Source organism: Caretta caretta, chromosome 4 (assembly GCF_965140235.1).
Source record: "Caretta caretta isolate rCarCar2 chromosome 4, rCarCar1.hap1, whole genome shotgun sequence".
NCBI classification, from domain to species: Eukaryota; Metazoa; Chordata; order Testudines; family Cheloniidae; genus Caretta; species Caretta caretta.
Window position 1 is genome coordinate 147,736,522 of NC_134209.1, and position 25,186 is coordinate 147,761,707.

The 25,186-nt window shown below is 41.3% G+C and overlaps 1 protein-coding gene across 1 annotated transcript in view; it reads left to right on the forward strand.

The window, feature by feature from the left end:
• ATRN (attractin) overlaps positions 1 to 25,186 on the forward strand; it is a 273,056-nt gene that overhangs the window by 151,600 nt on the left and 96,270 nt on the right. The window contains exons 21-24 of the mRNA XM_048846395.2: positions 6,074 to 6,126; positions 7,719 to 7,813; positions 11,141 to 11,219; positions 11,606 to 11,763. Coding sequence (XP_048702352.2) covers positions 6,074 to 6,126; positions 7,719 to 7,813; positions 11,141 to 11,219; positions 11,606 to 11,763 — 385 coding nt within the window. The remainder of the gene's footprint in view (positions 1 to 6,073; positions 6,127 to 7,718; positions 7,814 to 11,140; positions 11,220 to 11,605; positions 11,764 to 25,186) is intronic.

Consider the following 25,186-nt stretch of genomic DNA (forward strand, 5'->3'; position numbering starts at 1 on the left):
TCACCTTTTAATAATTCCATCTACACCACGTCCGTAGTTTGTTTGAGAATGTCATGTGAGACTGTGTCAAAAGCCTTACTAAAATAAAAAAAATCGTCTGCTGTGTCCTCCTTATCCATTGGGCCAGTAGCCTATCAAACAAGGAAATTAGGTTGGTTTGGCATGATTTCTTCTTGAGAAAACCAGGCTGACTATTCCTTGCAACCCTGTTATCTTCTGGGTGCTTACACATCGATAGTTTAATAATTTGTTCTGGTATCTTTCCAGGTAGTGAATAATATAATAAATACGATTAAATATGAAAACACAACCTAATAGAAATGTTTCCATTGCAATGTTTAGGAAAATAAAGTCAATGCAAAGTTTATTTTTGAAGGATTACTAACATGAGTAAAGGTTAACAGGATTAGGCCCTAGTATGGCAGAATTGAAGACTATTGTTTATTTGGCTGGAGTTGCTTAATGGGGTACATGTGTGAAGAACTATTAAACTAATTTCAAGCAGAGGTTATTCTTTTGAGTAGTGTTCTTGTGTACGTTTCACTTTGTGTGCATGTGCCCCTGCACCTTTGATGCGAGATTTTTGCTTGCAGTGCCTGTTCTGCTTGCATATGTGCCCTACACATCCTCTTGTCCTGTACCGGGGCTATATAGGTCTGCACGGGCAAACCGCCCTCAGTTCCTTGTCAGCCACCTTCCATCAGAGACTGAGGTATAGCATGCGCCTGTTTGCTGTATGCCTATTTTCCCCTTTTATTAGTGTTTATGCTTTATAAGTAGTTCTTATTAGTTGTAGGTTTAGTATCTTATACTTGGAACATTTATTCTCTTCTTCGTCGTTGTCGTCGTCTTCTGTGTTTTTCTTCTTCTTCTCTTCTTCCGTTGCGGATGCCAGGCTCCCTGGTATTTGAAAGGTGCTCCTGTTGTTGAGAAGCAATCCCTGTTTGTGACAGGCACTCCCACTGCATTCGTTGCTTGGGAGACTCTCATGTTCCCAGCAAGTGTAAAATATGCTTTCTTTTGAGGGAAAATCCTGCAAAAACAGGGAAATTAAGTAGAGACAATTAATGATGGAGCAATCCTTAAAAACAGCTTTGGGTCGGGGCACTGAGCACCTCCTTGTCCAGGGACCCTCCACATCTGTCAGTGCTCCATTGTCACTGTCACAGAACTTCCAAGGGGAACATGGAATTAAAACTCTGATCTCCAACCCTCTTCTTGACAGAGGTGCTGATAATCACACTGCCAATACTGAGAGCTTTGCACTCCAAGCTTAAGAAAGGAGATAAGAGGAGCAAAACAGAGAGTTCCTCATCAATGTAGATCCAGTCACCAGAGACCTCAGGCCCTCAGAGGAATGCTAGTGAGAGTCCGAGTACTTCAGGTACCATGAAGCACGTTAAGACTTCAGCTAAGTCCCATACCTCAGCGGTAAAGAGATTGGTACCAAAGACTTCCACTGCCAGGAGACCAGCTTCAGTGGAATCCTCAACTCCTTTGATATTGTTGTCAGTGCCTCGCATGATGACCTCTGCAACACCATCGGTGCTGATACTGAGTTCTGTTGTGCCAGTACCACAGGAATTCCAGTACCTGAAAAACATTTTGGTACCGAATAAGCCTGAGTCTCTGCTCCTTGTAACCTCTGGATACCTCTCAGTAATGAGGTTGGCTGGTTCACCAACTGCTCATGTTTCTGGGAGACTTACCTCTTTTCCATCTTTGACTATCCATGAGGAGTGGTTGTCACCTCTGATACAAGGTTGAAGAGCATTCTGACTCAAACTCAGAGCTTTCACTTCAAGAATCTCCAATTTATTCAAGGAGACATTACTCCCTGTGCAGAGGCAGGACACCAGACTACTGCTCTCCAACTTTTGGGATGACCAGCATTAAATTCTTCTCCCTATGCCTTATGGTCTCCCTCATTGGCCTTCCTGGGAGCCATGGGCAATGTATCACTGGCAGTTTTCAGCAATCTCACCTCAGTCCCTCAGGGAACATGGAAGACCTGATTCCCCGATACAGTGCATCCCTTCTCCCCATTCTTAGCCCGAGGAGACCTTTTATTTATCTTTTACCACAGGAACATCAAGAACAGCTCAGCTCCATAACAAAGGAGAGTCAGCTTTTGGGAAAAACTTCACTGTGGTCTTCACACGAAGTGGCAGAGACGGCAGCCAGGTCTATTTCCACTACATTAATGATGAGGTGACCTTCCTGGCTTCAGTTGTTCAGTTTTCTGCATGAAGGAAAATTGATTGTGGAAGATTAACCTTTCGATTGCCAGAAGCTTTTTGCAGATTCCATGGATCATTTGCTTCATACCCTAAAGGACTCTAGGGCAATACTTAAGTCTTTGGGATATACACACCTGCAAATTAAGGAAGTTTAGCAGGTCTCAGTTAGCTCAAAGGTCCCGCCCTGCTCTATTTTCAGCCTTCCAGAGGACACCTAAACTACCAGCTAAGAAGTCATGGTTTTCAAAGAAAAAGCCTTCAGATACCTCAACTGCTTCATCCCAGCCTTCCGTGCCGTCCAAAGGCCAGTTTTGATTGTTTGGGTGAGAGTCCGGACCAACCAATGACCAGGTTTTATCATCTGCACAACACAACTCCAGTTCCTCAATTTGGACACTGCCTCTCTCTCTATTTCCTCAAGCATGCGAGTCTATAAAATCGGACAAATGGGTATTGGAAGCCATTACTTCGGATTACACTACCCAGTTTACCTCAGTTCCTCCCTTTAACCCCCTTCCCTGTCCCTTTTCAGGGTCTCCTTTCACAAACAGTTGCTGACACAGGAGGTGTCATCACTCCTAAATCTAGGAGCCATGGAGCCAATCTCACTTCAACACAGGGAAAAGGGGTTCTATTCAAAATATTTTCTGATACACAAGAAAAACAAGGCTTGGAGACTGATACCAGATCTCAGACAATTGAACTAGCATGTCAGACTTCTGAAATTCAAGATGGTGTCCCTAGCAGCTGTAATTCTGTCCCTGGAATTAGGAGACGGATTTGTGACCTTTGATCTAAAAAATGCCTACTACTTTTGCGAGACAGATGAATCCCACGTTCAGTCACAGTCATTACCAGTACTGGGCCCTACTCTTCGGCCTGTCATCCACCCCAAGGGTATTCTGAAAAAGCATGGTGCTGCCTACCTCTGTTGTCTTTCCCTACCTTGATGGAAGGCTCCTCAAGGGTCGGTCATATCAGGAGGTGCAGTTCAAACAACAACTTCACTATTCCAAAGTTTAGGCCTGCAGATAAATTTCAGAATCAGTCTTGACCCCTACAGAATGAATTATCTTTATAAGCCACTTCTGGATTCTATAATGGCAGAGTTTATCTCCCTCTCGACAGGTTCCTTGTTCTAAATTACCTTATACAAACAGTGTTGCTCAGCCCTCAAGTTCCAGCAGGGACATGTCTGCAACTGCTGGGACACGTGGCAGCTTGTGGTTTTGTGGCGCAAAATGCCAGGTTGCATCTTTGATGTCTTCAGGGGTGGCTCAGGATTGTTCATACACCCAACAAACACAGTCGCAACAAGCAAGTACCTGTACCCAATCAGGTCCTACAGTCACTCATCTGGTGGCGGAATCTATCCAAAGTTAATGCAGGAATTCTGTTCAACCAGAATCCCTCCTATAGTCATATTAACATCGGACTCTTCCCTCTTGGAATGGGGAGTACATTTGGGTCCTCACACAGGCCCTGGAAAATGGTCACAACTGGAACACTGCTTACACATCAATCTCTTGGAATTAAGGGTGGTCAAAAATGCTTTCCTCCACTTCCTTCCCCTGCTCAAAAACAAGTCCATCAAGATCATGACAGCCAACGTAGCATGCATGTATTAAATCAATCGTCCGGGCAGAGTGTGTTCCTCTCACTTTGCCTCAAAGCGGTAAAACTTTGGAACTGTTTCATAGCCAGATAGTCATCTGGGCTTCTTACCTTCCAGATATACAAAACACCATGGCAGATGATCTGAGCAGACATTTGTCCTTAAATTACGAATAGGAGTTGGACTCTTGAGTGCTCAATAAAATACTCCTGACTTGGGGATTTCCAGAGATTAATTTTTTTGCCACAGCAGTCAAAACAAAGTGCAGGAAATTCTGTTCCAGAGGGAGTCTCGATCCCCAATCTCTAGGAGACGCTTTCCTCATTATATAGACAAAGGGTCTTCTCTATGCAGATCCTCCAACTCCATTGCTCTTAAAGATCCTTATCAAGAACAGAGAGGACCAAGCCAAAGTCATTTTGATTGTAGCAAACTTGGCCAATATACGTTTGGTTTCTGAACCTCCTCAGGCTCACCTCTTATCCTCTGTGGAGGCTACAGATAAAATCTCCAGTATTGTCTCAGGATGTGAGTCAGACCTTTCACCGCAGTCTTGGTTCTTCAGTGGTTCTTCAGAGACCTTATGCTCATCAGAAGTACAAAGATACTGTTGAATAGCAGAAAGAAATCTAATAGACATACTTACCTTCAGAAATGGAGAAGTTATAGCCTTTGGTGTAACCAATGCCATCGGTTTTCTGTCCAGTCTCTCTTTCCTCAATCTTGGACTACCTGTTGGAATTGAAAAATTCAGGCCTTTCCTGGAATTCCATCAAGGTTCATTTAACAGCAATAACAGCTTTCCACGTGTCAGGAGAAGGTTTCTTATTATTCACTCATCCAACCACAGTGAGATTTGTAAAAGTATTTATCAATCTTTTCCCACAGATAAGAGCCCCTACACTGCTTTTGGGTTTTAAACCTTGTTCTTAACCGTCTCAGGAAGCAGACATGTGCTCACTTTTATATCTGTCTGTGAAGACCGCCTTCTTGGTGGCCAACATTTCTGCTCAAGGGGATGGGGAAACGGGGACGCTAATTGCAGAAGCCGTCTTTTTACTTTGTTCTCCAAGGAGAAGGTATCTCTATGACCCCATTCAAAGTTCTTACTCCTCTGGAGTTCATATCAACCAAACTATTAATTTTTTGTTTTTTCCCTTAAGTTGCATCAGTTTACACAAGAGCCTTCATTTCATATGTTAGCTGTTAAAAGAGCATTAGCTTTTCACTTGGACAGGACTAGGCCATTCAGTAAGACCCCCAGACTTTATTTCCGTTGCAGAGAAGTCTAATGGAGCACCTATCTTCACTCAGAAACTTTCTAAATGTATCTTCTGGATGTATTATTGCCTGCTATGGTTTCGCTGCGGTTACGCCTCTCCTAAGAGTGAGTGCACGCTCTACTAGATCACTGTCTGCATCTCTACTCAGAGATGTTCTGGTTGCTTAAATCTGCAGGGCTGCAGCATGATCCTTGATGTACATGTTTTCTGACACTGTGCCCTATTTACACTGCCAGATCAGATGCAGCAATAGGCAACGCAGTTGTCTCTTTGGTAATGGACTCTGCTCCAAAACTTCCAACTTCTCAAAGGGTTACTGATAGGGAGCCACCTAAAGTGGAGTGCCCACAGGGATTCTGTTTGAAGATGGAGGAGTTACTCATGTTGTGCAGTAACTGGAATTCTTTGAGGTGCATCCCCCTGTGGGTGCTCCACTACCCACCCTTTTCCCCTCTGCTTAGGAGCTGCCTGTGTGGGCTTTGCGATAGAGGAAGAACTGAGAGCGGTTTGCCTGCTCCACCATGTGAAGCCTTGGTACGGGGCACGAGGATGTGCAGGGCTCATGTGTGGGCAGAATGGGCACTGCTACCAAAAATCTCTGGTCAGAGGCACAGGGGCACGTGCACACCTAAAGTGAAGCACCTGCAGGGGGACACATTAGTGCACAAGGTGAGTAACACCTCCTTCCTGTAATTTTCATACTTCAGTTTCATTGCTTTCTACTTGCTTGCTTGGGTCTTCCAAGTTTCCATGGTTTCTTCAATATCTCATTACAGCTTCAGACTTGCACCTTTTTGTTTTTCATTGTATACAGTTATCTTCTGAGCTCAAGTTGTGTTCCGTAATTGTTTTTAAATGGATAGAGATTCAAGCCAAAAAAAAGGAGAAAATCAGACTGAAAACCAACATTGATTTAAAAAAAATATTCTTTTTAGGTGTGAGGTAGAAAATCGATACCAAGGAAATCCACTTAAAGGAACATGTTATTGTAAGTACAACTGCTTTTCTTTGCCTGAAAATAGTAAATGTCTTATTTGATATATAGGAGCAAATAAGTTACATCTATTTTACTTCGCACATCTGTTTAAATGCAGATGGGTTAGGACAGTGGTTCTCAAAATGTGGGTCGGGACCCTGTTCTAATGGGGTTGCCAGGGCTGACATTAGACTTGCTGGGGTCTGGGGCCAAAGCTGAAGCCCAAACCCCACCACCTAGGGCTGAAGTCTGAGCCTCAGGCTTTGGCTTCACACCCCCTCCCCACCAGCGGTGGCAGGGCTTGGGTGGGCTCAGGCTTGGTTCCCCCCACAGGGTCACGTAATAATTCTTGTTGTCAGAAAGGGGTCGCAGTACAATGAAGTTTGAGAAATACTTAGGAAATTCTGGATTAGGAAATACTGTCTTTACACTACTAAATTTCAGATTATCCTAGTTTTATCTTATTTTACCACTCTTAAATATTTGAGATCAACACTTTTAGAAAGACATTAGATGAAAAAACATCTTAAATTAAATAGCAATGAAGGGTTCAGACAGGATTTCTAAGGAGGTGTGGAAATTAGAAGTGTGCTAAATCCTGCTTGGGCAGTCGAGGAGCAGCACTGATAGGTTTTAAAGATAATCTTGTGCAGTTATCAAACACAACAATGTTGCTTATGCCAAACACATGGGAAAGGAGAAACAGCACAGTGTAGGGCAGGCTTCTTGATAGTAATTTTGAAGCCCAGAAGACTGGGAACATGATGATCTTTAAAAAAGTTATTGTCAGTGCTGTGTATTGTCATGATGGCTACAAATACTTCATTAAATATTTAGTTCCTTTGTGCACTCCTTTGAGCCCAGTAGAGACTGCGGTGGACTGGATTAGGCTTCTTTCATGGGAGGGGAGGGGTAGGGAAAAGAGAAAAGAGAACAAGATAAGATATTGGTGCGTCATGAAGCCTCAACCCACTTTTTGAAAAAGGCCTTGTTTTATTAGCCGTAGTAGCAATTTTATTGTATTTGCCTGGCCTTTGATTTTTCCCAAATGCAGTGAAAATGTGGTGGTTTACCAGTTTTGCTAGATGTTTTTCCCCACACTGTTCTAATGGGAACATTGTATTCTGCCATTCAAAAATGTTTGGTCTTCTTTAAACTCCCATAACATTGATAAACAGTTTTGATAGATACTTTAGACTTGGTGAAACGACAAGAACTAAGGAAAATGTGGTTAAATTATGTAGTCAACCACATTTCCCTTCTACCAAGTTCTCTTAGGATGGAGACTTTTATCAGATGTCCTGCTTGAAAAATGTAAACCTTTCCCCCCTTCTCTTCCAAAAAAAAAAAAAAGTTGGGTTAACTTTAATAGAGTAGGATGTAATACCCTCTGAGGTTGGTATAGTGAGGTGTCTAAAGTGTTCATTATTCTCTCCCAAACTCAACTTTCTGTTGAGGGCAGATTATAACAGTGCAGTAACTCTCTCTTGTTGCAGTAAGCTGTTTGCTTAATCTAAATCAGAAATCACTTACCTGCCTTGCTTTCCAGAAGCTTGTTTTATTTCAAGGCACTTTTTCACCTTTTTTGCATGTATTCTTTACAGATACTCTTCTTATCGACTATCAGTTCACCTTCAGCCTTTCCCAAGAGGACGATCGCTACTATACTGCAATCAATTTTGTAGCAACACCTGAAGAGGTGAGTATGGTCTCTTCCTTTTTGATATCCCTACATTTCATACTTTGTTTAAAAAAATCTGCCTTCTCCTTGCACTGAAGAGAGTGGCTCATACTGTTCTTTGAACAGAACTACCGCCTTGGTGCACATGCATAGTCCATGTGCTAGCCAGAATGTCCTCAATCTGTGTAGCTACATCTTGCTTCCTTGCAGCTCCAAATGTTTGTGGCCAAAGCGGGGCAAAAGGAACCGCAGCCTAAACCTGCAGTTCACTAGCTTTGTACTTCTGGAATATGTAGTCAAACCCCTCTAGCTTTCTGTTGTTGCTTGCAGTTAGTCTTGTATCTTATTGTGTCTGCTTTCTTCACTTTCTTTTACTCTAATATAGTTAGTCAGTGTAGAATTATGCCATGGCACAGTTCATTCTGTTGTTTATTTTGCTTTTCTTCCTGGTGCAAAAGGCATCTCCTTTTGGAATGGAAATATAGAGCAGTCATGTAAGGTATCTGACTTCAAGTGCAGCTCCACATTCATGGTGACTCCTGTGCATCAGTGAAGGTCGCTTCTCTTTCACCTCAAGAGCACAGAGAGAGGTCAGCTTCCAGTTATTCTGCAGGGACAAAGCCCATGGGCTAGCCAGAATAACTCTTAGTCAGTTAACACCAGGGCTTCTTCTGTGTTTAATAACCAGCTGAATTCAGAATCCCAAAATTTCTCTGATCCTGTTGTGCAGGAAAACGTCCTGTTGGTCCAAACACTGCAGCGAGTTAATGCTGTCAGTTTCATCCTTGGAACTGAGGGGTGGGGACACAGGAAAAAGCAACAGTACTCCATGTCTTAAATCAGGCTCCAAGAACATCAGAACATAGCTCAGAGGCCACCAGCACTGAGCTGGTTGTACAGAGCCTAATATAATGGGGCCTTGATCCATCTTTGTGGTCCGTGGTGCTATTGCAGTACAAACAGGAGGCTCCTTGATACGGTGAATGACACAGACTCCTTCAGTGCAGACAAAACCACTTCCCATTTTTTTCAGTGCTCACATCATTCCTACCAAAAGATGCTGTGGATGGGATAAGTCAAAGCAGTAATATTGTCTGTCTGCTCAATCCAGCTGAGTACAGGAACTTCTCCAAACACACTCTTGAGCAGAGACTTCTCCTTGGAATGCAGCTTACAGTTCCTTGTTGGCTGCTCTTAAGGAGCCTCTTGGCTCTAAGAGAGAGCCCTGCATTCTCCCGCAGGATCAACAACCACAGCCTCCAGGCTAATAATGGGGAAACCATGGCTTTGGGGGCCAGGATGACCTCCCCTTGGCACCCATCAGTGTAATGAGGCCCCATGGGACCTGCACTCCATGACCGGGGTGTCAAACCAAGCAAGGGCTCTGTTGTATTTAGTTAGATGGAATATATGGATCCAAAGAGTCAAAGATACTAACATGGTGCTATTGCTGTCCAGCATTAAGCAGTGTTAAAAAAAGGTTTGGGGTTTGGTATACAGAGACCCCAGCCTGCCTAGTACATGGCAAACACTATTAAGAATCGTTTGAATCCCTTATTAGGAATACAGAAAATAAGGAAAAAACCGTTAAAAAGCATTTAAAAAGGAAAGCATTAATAAGTTTCATTCTCACAACATTCCTTCTTCCCTCTCCCTTTAGCCAGAGAGAGTCTTTAAAAACATGCCCACTTGTCTGAAAGTCTCTTAGATGGTACTACGGATGTTAACTATCCTTAGTTACTTATAATGGGCAGGAGCTATTGTTACAGTCGTTGAAATCTGATCCCATTTCCTAAAAGACAAAACAAATGAAATGCACACAAAAGGGAAAAGTGAAGAACAACAAAGATAGAAAATACAACTTCTGTCTCTAGTGTTATCTCTCACTTGCAGCTTCACTGCTGGAGAAATACAAGCACAGCACAAGGTCTTATCAGTGACTCTGAGACCTGACAAACTTGTACCAGCATCGGGATGTTTAAGGCTTTGCTTTTAGCTGCCTTTCCGGGCTCAGGCTTACAGCAATGTTGCAACATATGCATTGTTGTCTAATAAGACAAATAGCTGGACAAAAGGAAAAAGGAGAGGGCTAGGAAAGAGAAGAAATATGGTGGGAAGGAAAAGAACCTTTTGGGAAACAGGGGAAGGAAAGAAAAGAGAAGGATGTGTATGAGACACAGCCTCACGTGTCAGGTGATATTTGGGATTAGCATGAGCCAGTTGAAGTGGCAATGGTGATGTTGTCTGGGTCCCTCTTCCTTGGCCCAGTCTGCTCAGGACATCTCTCCGTAACCAGACGATGAAGAGTCTGAGGAGATGGTGGGGTTGGCAGCTGTCATGATGAAGTTTTCACCTTCCTCTTCTCTAGTCAGCCATCTGTCTGTATTTCCCCTTACCCCAAGTCTTTTTTTGTTAAGGACCCCAAAAGGGAGTGATGGACAGAATGGTCCCATCCCCTCATTATTTTGTGCACCAGTTAGACCTAATTTCTGACTCACCAATTTTGGTTAATTAATTTCCAGTCCCATACTTTTCTTGTTGACCAGGCATGGTCTTAACACAGTCCTTGAGTTATATCAGGAGGCCTTTTTTTGTTTAGGCTAATTCAGTCTTTTTGCACTTTTTCCCTGTCAACATTTATTATGAGTTATTGTAACATTTTGTGAACTTTCACTCACTTTTCACAGTTGAGCTCAGAGTTAGGGAAAATTTGTAGGCCCAGTTATCACAAAAGAGGCTATAAATTTATATTCTATTATAAAAATTTATATTATTATTTAATTTTATAAAAGAAGGCACAGATATTGGAGCGAGAGGAACATATGGAGGGCCATTGTCAGAGCAAAGATGGAGGTGGGGAGGAATACCAATAGGTAACATGAATTGAAATCTAGACCAGGGCAGATATTTTGTGAGGATACAAAATTAATTGTTTTATTGGGGGCGGGGGAAGAGTATTTAAAACCAAAAATTATCTAAATGTGTTTGCATTAAAATATATTTGAATGCTGCCACTGCCAGTGACCCCAGAATCATACTTAAGATAGTCTGCAAAGAACCCTAAATGAATATGGTTTGGAATTACATTGAAGTAAACTTTTCTTTTTGGGGAGATCCAAATGAAAATGTACAGCTATGTTCTATTTTATATACGGTGGATCTTTAAAATGTGTCTTGCTGGATGTTAGTGCTCTCACATGTAGATGAGTATTTTATTCAACATACTGTGAAATAACTATAGTTCTGACACTTTTAGTGAGAGTTGCTTTCAAAACAGATCAATTTTAGTTGAATGACATCTGTTAAAAATAACTGTTTTCTTCTCTCTCTTTTTCTCTAAATCAGCAAAATAGAGACCTGGACATGTTTATCAACGCATCTAAAAACTTCAACCTGAACATAACTTGGTCAACGAGTTTTGCAGGTAAAAGAGAAAAGTAAACCAGAATCTCAACTGTACGGGAATAATTAAACACTATATGTTACATTTTAGAAATTGGGATGTGGGAAAGAAATTAAATTAAGAAAGGAATTTTAGTTTTCCCCTCTCCAGTTTTCCAATTCTCACATCTTGATAATGTGCATTGGAGACAGTGGAAATGCTGATCTAATTTTTTGTAATGCAATATTTTGTGTGTTCATTGATTCTACTAATGAAATACAACTCAAAATTGCAGTCTTCAGATGAATAGTTCCTTTTACTGTCACAGCCATAGCTTAATAACTAAGGATAATTGGTCCCCTTTGAAAATCACTTAAGATCGGTGCTGAAAGCAAACTTTTATTGCTACTTTTTAAATTCTGAAACAGCTGGCACCCAGGCAGGGGAGGAGATTCCAGTTGTTTCAAGGTCCAACATAAAGGAATACAAGGACAGCTTCTCCAATGAGAAATTTGATTTCCGGAGCAACCCCAACATCACTTTCTTTGTTTACGTGAGCAACTTCACCTGGCCGATAAAAATACAGGTAAGAACTCTCTTAATAACTAATAGATATACTCTATTAACACAACTTGTCATCTCTTCCTTCCCTAAAGCATCCGTAAATGTGATATGCTGTGCATTGTCTGAGTTGAGCCACAGCCTCAGACAGTGGAACACAGCACCAGACAAGGGATGCACAAAGATCTTTGGCAAGCAATTCCAAAATGTGTCCCCCTCTTCCCCCCAATCTTCTGGCACTGGCACTGTCGCTGTCTCCTGCAGATCTGGAACTGTACCTGGGAAAATCTGCTGCCCCAGAAGCAAAGAAATTGGGATTCTGATTATTTCAGGGGGGCAGTCAGCGTGGTCCAGTGTTGTCATAGAAATATATTAAAAAACTCAGTCTTTAGCTTTCATAACAAATATAGCATATTGTTTCTCACTCTCAGGGAAAAGTAACCAAATGTCAAAAAACGCAGACCGTTGGTGTGGAAACTAATAGAGGAAGCTTTTATAGGTTCTGCTGCCTCTTTTCATTTCTTGTTCTTGCCTAGACACAGCTGGAGGCTTTGCTCCCGGAATGATGAGGCTTGTGGGTTGGTTCTCTTCTTTGGTTCAGTGCCCTCTGTTTACCCCTTGCTGTTCTGGTCACATGTGGCATAAGTACACCCCATTACATTAGTCCTACATCAGCAGAGGGATTAGAACATAAGAATGGCCATACTGGGTCAGACACTTCGCTTATGTTTTTGCTTAGTTCTGAAATCATATTCTCAGCTACTTTGCAATAGACACCACAGTTGCAATTTTTAACCTAGTGAATCTGCACATTCTTTTTACTTCAAAATGTTTTTTTCTTTTTGTGTTTTCTCTAGTCTGACAAGATGAAACCTTTGTAAACTTTCTTTTTTCTTTCTTTTTTTTTTAATAGTTTGTTGGACTACTCTTTTTAGAAATCCTTAGCAGGTACTGTACATGGGGATAATGTGAGACTTTTTTTGCCCAAGGTATGGTTGTAGTCAGAAAAATTACAGTAAAAATGGCACCTCCTACTCAACAGATTGAATACCCAGAGAACAAGAATCATTCCTGCTAATTTTTGGTGGCAAAAATAAGGGTTTTTTAAAAAATATTTGATGTTGTTGGCATGGAACCAGTACAGATGATGAGAGTAATGAGAGGTGCATCTTTAACAGTTTCAAGGTTAAATATTACAGATAAGTGTTTATAATACCACTTGGACCTAGGAAGGTTCATCACCCACACTAACTAGCCTTAATACTCACTTCTGGTGCTTCAGTCCCAGAACATTTTGCATATTCCAAACTCCCTATCCCTGTCACAGCTTCATGGCATCGGGATGTATAGAACTTGTAAGGTGGTGTGGAAACCAGAAGGATATCCTGGCCTGGGAGACAGGGTGAATACCCCAAACCACTCTTTGGGAATGATCTTTTATGTGCTTACTACAAAAACAGTGTACACCCCAAGGGAGCTGAGCTGGCTCTTGGTTTGCTTGTGATAAAAATACCTGTCATGCAGAGTCAAATGACAGCAGAGGCTCAGAAATGGTAGTGGAGAAAGCTCCAGGAGTCAGCTGGCAGTTGACCTTGGCCTGAATAAGAGAGTGACCCGGTCTTCTCTTACTTATTTGCACTGTCAGCAGCTGTAACAAGGACTCCATGGACTGTAGTTCTTGCTCTCTGATCACCCTCATGATCTCCTGGAGCTTTCTCCACTACCATTTCTGAGCCTCTGCTGCCATTTGATTCTGCATGACAGGTATTTTTATCACAAGCAAACCAAGTGCCTTTTTTGGGCCAGGAATACTTCCAGTGACGGGGGGAAACAGAGCTGTGATCGAGACTTAGAATGAGGTGCTGTTGTTGATATAGAATGTCTGAATGAGGCATACAGTTTCTGTATCTCTGGGGAACTTGTCCAGACATAAGAGCATAAATTCTTCCACGTGTACTTGCCATTAACTAGAGTAGTAATTACTCTGTGAAAACTGGCAACCTCAGATGAGTACTGCTGATGGATATATGCATTTCATGTTGCCAAGCCCACTGTGGGGGCTCTTTAGCTGGAGACGGTAATACATAGTGCCCTACATGAGATGTGTAATCAAAGTGCACAATGTCGCTGAGATTATGAAGTGTTTTTGCAAGATGTTTCCCAGATTGTGCTTGGACTGTTGATGACATCCATAGTTCTATTCTTTGCCCAGCAAGCATGATTGTCATCTGAAAAGGCTATATTCCATGTTGGGTGAACAGACCAGGGAAGTGAGGAAACAGCGTTTCATTCACCAGAACCAGAAGCTGTAGTTCAGACCCCAGACTGGCTGAGAGCAATAGGCATGCTGCTATGATTAGGGGAATGCTCTCAATGGTTGGCTGTTTGCAACAGCACAGTAAAAAACTCAAGGAGCTGACTGAGGCGATATCTGAGCCATTAGCAATTATCTTTGAAAAGTCATGGAAGATGAGAGACATTCCAGAAGACTGGGAAATGGCAAATATAGTGCTCATCTATAAAAAAGGGAAATAAGGACAACCCAGGGAATTACAGACCAGTCAGCTTAACTTCTGTACCCAGAAAGATAATGGAGCAAATAAGTAAGCAATCAGTTTGCAAACATGTAGAAGATAATCAGGTGATAAATAACAGTCAGCATCGATTTGTCAAGAACAAATCTTGTCAAACCAACCTGATAGCTTTCTTTGATGGGGTAACAAGCCTTGTGGATAGGGGGGAAGGGGTAGATGTGGTATACCTTGACTTTAGTAAGGCTTTTGACACTGTCTTGCATGACCTTCTCATAAACTAAACTAGGGAAATACAACCTAGATGAAGCTACTATAAGGTGGGTGCATAACTGGTTTGAAAATCGTTCCCAGAGAGTAGTTATCAGTGGTTCACAGTCATGCTGGAAGGGCATAATGAGTGGGGTCCCGCAGGGATCGGTTCTGGGTCCGGTTCTGTTCAATACCTTCATCAATGATTTAGATTATAAGTGTACTCTCTATACCATTAAGTTTGCCGAAAATACCAATCTGGGAGGGGTTGCAAGTGCTTTGGAGGATGGAATTAAAATTCAAAATGATCTGGACAAACTGGAGAAGTCGTCTGAAGTAAATAAGATGAAATTCAATAAGGACAAATGCAAAGTACTCCACTTAGGAAGGAACAATCAGTTGCACACATACAAAATGGGAAATGACTGCCTAGGAATGAATACTTTGGAAAGGGATCTGGGGCTCATAGTGGATCACAACCAAAATATGAGTCAACAGTCTAACACTGTTGCAAGAAAAGCAAACCTCATTCTGAGATGTATTAGCAGGAGTATTGTAAGCAAAACACGAGAAATAATTATTCCACGCTGATCAGGCCTCAAGTGGAGTATTGTGTCCAGTTCTGGGTGCCACATTTCAGGAAAGATGTGGACAAATTGGAGAAATTCAAGAGAAGAGCAACAAAAATGATTAAAGGTCTAGAAAACATGACCTATGAGGGAAAATTGGGTTTGTTTAGTCTGGAGAAGAGAAGAGTGAGAGGGGACATGATGATAGTTTTCAAGTGGTAGATACGCTGGAGGAGAGGGATAGGATACAGAAGGACCTAGACAAATTGGAGGATTGGGCCAAAAGAAATCTGATGAGGTTCAATAAGGATAAGTGCAGGGTCCTGCACTTAGGACGGAAGAACCCAATGCACAGCTACAGACTAGGGACCGAATGGCTAGGCAGCAGTTCTGCGGAAAAGGACCTAGGGGTGACAGTGGACGAGAAGCTGGATATGAGTCAGCAGTGTGCCCTTGTTGCCAAGAAGGCCAATGGCATTTTGGGATGTATAAGTAGGGGCATAGCGAGCAGATCGAGGGACGTGATCGTTCCCCTCTATTCGACATTGGTGAGGCCTCATCTGGAGTACTGTGTCCAGTTTTGGGCCCCACACTACAAGAAGGATGTGGATAAATTGGGGAGAGTCCAGCGAAGGGCAACAAAAATGATTAGGGGTCTGGAACACATGACTTATGAGGAGAGGCTGAGGGAGCTGGGATTGTTTAGCCTGCAGAAGAGAAGAATGAGGGGGGATTTGATAGCTGCTTTCAACTACCTGAAAGGGGGTTCCAAAGAGGATGGCTCTAGACTGTTCTCAATGGTAGCAGATGACAGAACAAGGAGTAATGGTCTCAAGTTGCAGTGGGGGAGGTTTAGATTAGATATTAGGAAAAACTTTTTCACTAAGAGGGTGGTGAAACACTGGAATGCGTTACCTTGGGAGGTGGTAGAATCTCCTTCCTTAGAAGTTTTTAAGGTCAGGCTTGACAAAGCCCTGGCTGGGATGATTTAACTGGGAATTGGTCCTGCTTCGAGCAGGGGGTTGGACTAGATGACCTTCTGGGGTCCCTTCCAACCCTGATATTCTATGATTCTATGATTCTAAGTACATAAAAGGTTGCTATAGGGGGGAGCGGGAAAAAAATGTTATTCTTAACCTCTGAGGATAGGACAAGAAGCAGTGGACTTAAATTGCAGCAAGGGTGGTTTAGGTTGGACATCAGGAAAAACTTCCTGACTGTCAGAGTGGTTAAGCACTGGAATAAATTGCCTATGGAGGTGGTGGAATCTCCATTACTGGGAATTTTTAAGAGCAGGCTGGACAAATACCTGTCAGGGGTGGTCTAGATAATACTTAGTCCTGCCTTGAGTGCAGTGGACGGGACTAGATGACCTCTCGAAGTCCCATCCAGTTCTATGATTCTGTGAAACATGGTGATGGCCTTGAGCTAGAATCAGAGGTTCTCAAATTTCATTGCACAGCAACTCCCTTCTGACAACAAATATTACTACATGACTCCAGGAGGGGGGAATGAAGCCCAAGCCCCTTGTGGGGGGGCCACGGGGGCCGAAGCTTGAGCTCCGCTGCCCTGGGCAGAGGGGCCAAAGCTGTAGCCTGAGTCCCACTGCCCAGGCCTGAAGCTGAAGCCAGAGCCCCATGGCCCTGGGCGGTGGTGCTCAGCCTTCAGCCCTTGGTACTAGTAAGTCTAACGCCTGTCGTGGCGAGCCCATTAAAAAGGGGTTGTGACCCATTTTGGCATCCCAACCCACACTTTGAGAACCGTTGTGCTTGATTAATTGGCATCTGGAGGTGCAGGCAAAGGGGTGTTTTTGGGGTGAGCCTGGAGGACCATTATTCTTGAGGCTGTTAAATAGCAACCAGAATGTGTTCCGTGCCTTGCTCGTTTGTTCTCTGGAGAGGGAAGAAATTTTTTTCCCTTAGAGTAATAGTGACCACACTCTGTGAAGTATAAACCCAACTCTTGTACTCCTTTTCATTCCCATTCTCTAGCTAATACAAAGATGAAATCATAAGTCGTGTGTGGAGTTTCTTTCATTACCTGAGTTCTCTGCATTGTCCTCAATGAAACATGTCTGTGACAGCAGGTTCTATGGTGCCTGACCTTGTTCCCCTTCCAGTGACACTTTCTTTTCCTGTCACCACACCACCATATGCTTTGGTTCTGTTGAGTTTCGTGTAAGGCATTGATGGGACTTGCTTTGAGCAGATGTAATTGTAAAGGTACTAGGAGTGCTTGAGAAATGTTCAAAGCAATTTTTTGTGTAGACAGTGTTTTTCAAGAATTGAATTAACTTTTTATTTTGCTTATAACAAAACTCAACTTTGCAGTCTTCTGTCAGAGCCTAATTACTAAACTACCCTGAATTATTTACCTTGCTTTCCCTTGACACACAATTATTGTATAACTCTTACAGACGCATTAGCAGGTTTGCTTTTCTTCATACTACTTGAAAAATTTTGCCATAATGAATTCTAGGACACTGTATATCGTCCCACATTATGCTTCCCATTCTACTGCCAGAACCTGCCCAATTTGGCTCTTTAAATGCCACATCTGAATTGTGTGGCTTGTTCCGCATTGCACATTCACCAACAATAGTATATTTGCCTTAGTTCTGTGCAAATTTCTTAAATTCTCCTCTGCTTCTCCTGGGAAAGTTCTGACCTTTGCCATAACTTCAAAACAGAATTAGTTTCTCACAGTCCAATTATTTTCTTCTTTTCCCGTAATTCTTTATATTGCACAATTTAGTTTATTTTCTCCTCATGAACTTGAGGTAGCCTAGATTTATACATGGCGTAGAAAATGCTAGTGTCTCTTGCTCCAACAGTTGCTCCTTCCACTTCCTCATAATCCTTGCATAGCAGTTCACAGAATGCTTTTGTATAAAAGATGTCCAGGGAAGAATTCCTAAAGGATAATTGAAAAATTATTGCATGAGAAAATATAATTGTCCTCCAGGGTCTGCAGTGAGGGATTTAACCTTGCCTTTAAGGCTCTGTGTAATCTTCCCCCATCTCATTTTCTCCGACTCATTCACTAGCATTTTATATTTCTCCCACTCCTTTCCTTGATCTTTTCCCTTGTTTTTCCACACTCAGCTTCTTACTTTCTATTGTGGTGTTTCCTCACCTACCTTGTGAACTGTTTTGGGAAGGGACTGCCTAATAACTGCTTCTTGATTGGGATTCTTAGACATTACCGGAATTTTATTTTATTTTATTTTTATTTTAAGTGAAACAACCTATCCCTTCCCTCCTTCTTATCTTAAATCCCACACTTTTTAGGAATATTTCCTGCCTCTGCCTCTCTAGTAATCTCTCCACTCAATGCCCTTTCCTAAATTATTGTTCATTGTTTTACCATGTATGTCCTATCGAATTCAGATTGCAAGCCCTTTGGAACAAGTAGCTTGACTTAATTTGTTAGTTCAGACTCCATCTTGCAAAGTGTCTAGGACGTGGTTTTTTTTTTTGTTTTTTTTTTTTTTAAGAAGGCTGCCTCCTGCAGTTTTGACCATTGCAGCAACATGTTTCATTTTTAAACTTTCTGCAAATACTTAAAATGTGCTAATTTTCTTTTGAAACTACTGTTTTCAGTTCTTAAACTGTGGTGAATTCATTTAAAATGTGATAATTTCAAATTGTGGCTTGTTTGCTAAGCTAGCAAAGACAGAGTAGTTCTATGTCATTTCTTTGCAACTTAAACATTTTTAGCCATTTTTCTTTATTCAAATCTAATGATGTGTATTGATCAGATTGGCCTTCTTGTTTTCTAGTTGGAATAGCATAATGAATATTCCGAGTACACAAGTTCTGTTGTACTAGCTCATTCTCGTCTTTGACGTGTTCTGCATGATCAAATCTGTCTAGTACAAAGCTTTTTAAAAAAGCTGTAGAAATCTACAGTAGATGATACTACTTAAATAAATATTGTTCCTAAGGTCCTTGATTCAAATTTGCCTTGTGTTTCTGGCTGTCCTGCCCCCTCTCCTTGCCTTTTTAAGCTGGACTCGGAGCATATAAATGCTCTTTTGTGCTAGAGATAGCTGTGTTCTTGCCAATGCTGAAATCTGGCTTTTTTCCCCTTGTTGCTCCACCTCTCTCCAAAACCACTTCAGTTGGTTTTTAAAGTATATTGGTGGAGGATGTCTTTTTTTCTTTTCCTCCCCTACTTTTAGAAAATAATCATTTTAAATCATTTAAGAATTAAAACTGCAAAATGTAGAGGGCCTGTTTTTGAAAAGTTACAGAAATCTGTTTCTGGGTTAGCTCTGTCTGAATAACTTCCATTTTATGAAAGCCACGTTGTGGAGTTCATTTAAAAACTTAGTTTGCCAAGCTTCCTTTGAAAACACAGGTAAGTTCTTGTTGAAAAATATCTTGGTATTCTTCTCTATTTGCACTCTAGTTCTTTGCTGTCAGTAGATTTAGTTTGACTTAACCATATTAAGCCTATGAGCATTGTATAAAGCATACTATTCACCTTTCCACTTCAGTTTATTCCGTCTTGAATGTGCTGTATTCAGTAATCCTTGCCAGAAGCAGGACAATGTACCTCTAAAAATAGCATTTTTTTGGAATGGTCACGTGAAAGTGGTATGATGTAGCTAATATTTTATTTTACCTGTAATCCTCATCTTTTATGACAGTTTATAAAACAGTTGCTCTATTTGTACAGGAAAAATAATCTCTTGGATTATAAAAAATAATACAGTTTTAGAATATCACAACTAAGGAGGAAGGAAATTCAATGTAGAAACTTGCAGTGGAATTTTACTGATTATTTGAATTGCAAACAATGTTTTTCCTCTCAGCTTATGTTTGTGAAACTAAAGTACAGTGTCTGACAAGCACCTAATGGAGAGAACGTGAAATCCTCTTTGATACTTGTGTAAACATCAGCAGTATTAAACTGACGTGCATTTACTTTGAACAAATTACAGTAAATAAACCTCTCTTCAAAATTGCCAGTAGATCAACCAAATTTAGCTGCTAGTATCGCTAATTTGAAACTTATTTTAACAGCTTTAAGTTTTCTAATAAAGTAAGAGGCTAGCCAGGCAAGACTATTTTGCAAATCTAATATTTATGGTACCTTTACCACTCAAAATAAATATACAAATTGTTTTCTTGTGTCATGATTCTTGTACTGAGGCAATTGGGAGTACACAAATTCTATAGTCTGGCTCTTTTTGCCCCCGTATATAACAAGTTAACGTGGTCCCTGGAGATATAGTTTGTAACCATATCATTGACTGGCAGGTTGGTTCATTTCTCTCTCCTGTGTTGGATTGAGTTCTCTTTACTGAATAACCTGACTGTTAAGTTATTCATCGATTCCAAAGCCCGAAGGGACCACTGTGATCAATTAGTCTACCTCTTCTATAACACAGGCCATAGAATGTCCCTAAAACAATTCCTAGGGCAGATTTTTTAGAAAAACATCCCATCTCTATTTAAAAATGTCCAGTGATGGAGACTCCACTTCTGCCCATGGTAGATTGTGCCTTTATCTTCACTGTTAAAAATGTACATCTTTTCCTATCCTGAAGTTGTGTAGCTTCAGTTTCCAACCATTAGATCATGTTACACCTTTCTCTGCTAGATTGAGGAGCCAATTATAAAATATTTGTTCTCCATGTACATACTGAAAGACTGTAATCTAGTCACCCATTAGCCTCCTTTTATTAAGATAAATAAATTGAGGTCCTTGAGTCTATCACTATAAGGCATGTATTCTAGTCCTGTATTCATTCTCGTGGCTCTTCTCTGAACTCTCTCTAATTTATTAGCATCCTTATGAACCACATGTTCCAAAGAGCAATGAAGACATAGGAACTTTTACAAACTCTTGCATATGAAGTATTTTAATATACCTTTGCAAAATCTCACTATTTGCTCACTACATGCCATTTGCTTGAAGAACTTTACCTCCAATACTTGAGGCTTCAGAAAACTTCCATGGTAGCAGTGGCCATCACAGCATGATATATCAGGTTAGAGCATCACGTTGCAATTGGACAGTTTTTAGGTTTTGAGGACCTGAAATATGGGGTGACCAGTGGGACGGCTTCAGTTCACTTAAGTTGTTGAATTCTTCTCTGATTTAATTACTACCATGGAGGGGGAAAGGGGAGTGGAGTATAGATGAAATTGTTTCTGCTGTTGATATCTGCATATCCCCAACCTCTGAAATTTCTTTGTGTGAAGTTCAAGCTTGTTTTTTTTTCTATATGGTGTATTCTATATAGAGCTTTGACCCTTCTTACTTGAGGATATTCTAAATCACCTGCATAACATGTGTCCCACCTTCTGGGGTTCTCATAAGACAATCATTTTAGATATTTTAAAGGTGCTTCCCATCATGGTATCAAAGTATTTTGTGAATCCATTTAATATATCGAATCACTTACAGACTTATTTAGTGAAATAAATGAATGTGGAGCATGAAGATGGAAATCATCCATCTTTGTGAAATGGATAGTTGGCTTATGATTAAAGGCTGAAAACTCAAGCATAGAAATTGTAACAAATGGCAAAATTGAATATTTAGTGCAGCCTGTAACACATCCTATTTAAATCCATCTTTTAATTTACATAAAGTATTCTTTTCATTGATAATCTAGATGAAGGCAGCTTTACCATTCATATAAATGTACACATTTAAGTTACACAGCACGCCAATTGCTCTTGACATGAAAGCATTCTGTAAGGAGTATGTGTCAGTGGGACTGAAAGTGAAATTGGCACATTGAAACAGTTTGGGACTTGCATTCTATTTCATTATAAATGGAATTTCTTATTAGTGGATTCTATTGTATGTAGCTTTTTATGTTACCTCCAGTTTCTTATCAAATTTGTTCAAGATAGTTGTATCTTGTAGAAAGATGGACATATCGCCTTCCGAAATCAAATAGTAATGAAATGAAACCTCCTTTGAACATATAAGTATGGGAGTACTGTTCTTCTCTAAAAAGTGATTATATAAAATTGCACCTCCTGTAACAAATCTGCTTCCTTTGTTTATGGAGTCATAGCTACAGTAGAACCTCAGAGTTATGAACACTAGAGTTGCGAACGGACCGGTCAGTGACACACCTCATTTGGAACCGGAAGTACGCAATCAGGCAGCAGCAGAGACCCTCTCCCCCACCCTCACCCCCAAAAAGAGCAAGTACAGTGCTGCATTAAACATAAACTACTAAAAAAAAAGGGGAAGCTTAAAAAAGAAAACAGATTTGACAAGGTAAGGAAACTGCTTCTGTGCTTGTTTCATTTAAATTAAGATGGTTAAAAATAGCATTTTTCTTCTACATAGTATAGTTTCAAAGCAGTATTAAGTCAATGTTCAGTTGAAAACTTTTGAAAGAACCGCCATAACATTTTTGTTCAGAGTTGTGAACGTTTCAGAGTTACAAACAACCTTCATTCCTGACGTGTTCGTAGCTCTGAGGTGCTACTGTACTTATTGTACATGCCTTTTTTTACTGCTTTTTTCTCCTGTTAACCATTCACATGCCAGCACAGCTAAGAAGGAATGAACTGGATTCTATGTATTGCTGTGCATCAACAGAATTAATTGCCAGTCAGTTTAAAGAATGAACTTGTAATCCCATTGAAGGCATTTGAGTTGCACAATTGTCACTGAATGTCTCTCTTGCTTCCAAAACTTATACTCTTGGTTGTGTGCAAGAAGCAAGAATTGAAATTGACTTTGAATGCACAAAGTTTGCAGAGCTGGCAGTTAGATGGCACGTGATGTGGCATTATGAAAACACAGCACACATGAAACACCACGATACCATTGTTAGTCATATTTCAGAGTATATCTGTAATTTAAGATGAATTAAGATACTTCCAAAGAATGGCCTTCTTACTGAGTACAGCAGGCGCATCTCCTGCTATAGTGGATTCAGCTATTTGAGAGGGAAATATTAACCAATATTTTGCAACTTGCCATTAGTTTATATTACTAGTAGAGGTTAAACCCTCAGACAATGTAAGGGACATTCATTATCATATTGTCATACATTAACACAATATGTCTGAGGTTCTTAGGACTATTCAAGCAAAATGCTTAAACATTAAATTCTTGTTTCAAAAACAAAACCAAAAAAGGTTAAAGCATTACTAAAGCAGGTTTTAGTTACATTTCCTTCCTTATGACACTTGGTTCTTTGTGCTGCTGTTTTCACCAATTCTGTCACTGTTAAACCTGGTTCTAATGGGGGACTTCAATCACACTTCATCTGCTGGGAGAGCAATACAGCAATGCACAGACAATCCAGGAAGTTTTTGGAGAGTGTTGGGGACAACTTCCTTGTGCAAGTGCTGGAGCAACCGACTAGGGGCTGTGCTCCTCTTGACCTGCTGCTTACAAACAGGGAAGAATTGGTAGGGCAAGTAGGAGTGGGTGGCAACCTAAGCAGCAGTGACAATGAGATGGGTGAGTTCAGGATCCTGACAAAAGGAAGAAAGAGTAGCAAAATACGGACCCTGGACTTCTGAAAAGCAGACTGAGACTCTCTTAGGGAACTGATGGGCAGGATCCTCTGGGAAGCTAATATGAGGGGGCAAGGAGTCCAGGAGAGCTGGCTGTATTTTAAAGAAGCCTTATTGAGGGCGCAGGAACAAACCATCCTGATGTGCAGAAAGAATAGCAAATATGGCAGGCAACCAGCTTGGCTTAACAGTGAAATCTTCGATGAGTTTGAACTCAAAAAGGAAGCTTACAAGAAGTGGAAATATGGACAGATGACTAGGGAGGCGTATAAAGATATTGCTAGAGCATGCAGGGGTGTAATCAGGAAGGCTAAGGCACAATTGGAGTTGCAGCTAGCAAGGGATGTGAAGAGTAACAAGAAGGGTTTCTATGAGTATGTTAGCAACAAGAAGAAGGTCAAGGAAAGTGTGGGACCCTTACTGAGTGGGGGAGGCAACCTAGTGATAGATGATGTGGAAAAAGCTGAAGTACTCAATGCTTTTTTTGCCTCAGTCTTAACAGACAAGGTCAGCTCCCAGAGTGCTGCACTAGGCAGCACAGTATGGAGAGGAGGTGAGCAGCACTCAGTGGTGAAAGAACAGGTTAAGGACTATTTAGAAAAGCTGGACGTGAACAAGTCCATGGGTCCAGATCTAATGCATTCAAGGGTGCTGAAGGAGTTGGCTGATGTGATTGCAGAGCCATTGGCCATTATCTCTGAAAATTCGTGGCAATCAGGGGATGTCCCAGACGATTGGAAAAAGGCAAATATAGTGCCCATATTTTAAAAAGGGATGAAAGAGAACCCAGGGAACTACAGACTGGTCAGCCTCACTTCAGTCCCTGGCAAAATCATGAAGCAGGTCCTCAAGGAATCCATTTTGAAGCACTTGGAGTAGAGGAAGGTGATCAGGAACAGTCAGCATGGATTCACCAAGGGCAAGTCATGCCTGACCAACCTGATTGCCTTCTATGATGAGATAACTGGCTCTGTGGATATGGGAAAAGCGGTGGATGTGATATATCTTGACTTTAGCAAAGCTTTTGATACAATCTCCCAAAGTATTCTTGCCAGCAAGTTAAAAAAGTATGGATTGGATGAAAGGACTATAAGGTGAATAGAAAGCCGGCTAGATTGTTGGGCTCAATGGGTAGTGATCAACAGCTCGATGTCTAGTTGGCAGCCAGTATCAAGTGGAGTGTCCCAGGGGTCGGTCCTGGGGCCGGTTTTGTTCAACATCTTTATCAATGATCGGGATGATGGGATGCATTGCACCCTCAGCAAGTTCACAGATGATACTAAGCTGTGGGGAGAGGTAGATACGCTGGAGGGTAGGAATAGGGTCCAGAGTGACCCAGACAAATTGGAGGGTTGGGTCAAAAGAAATCTGCTGAGGTTCAACAAAGACAACTGCAGAGTCCTGCACGTAGGAAGGAAGAATCCCATGCACTGCTACAGGCTGGGAACCGACTGGCTAAGCAGCAGTTCTGCAGAAAAGGACCTGGGGATTACAGTGGACAAGAAGCTGGATATGAGTCAGCAGTGCGCCCTCGTTGCCAAGAAGGCCAACGGCATGTTGGGCTGTATTATTAGGAGCATTGCCAGCAG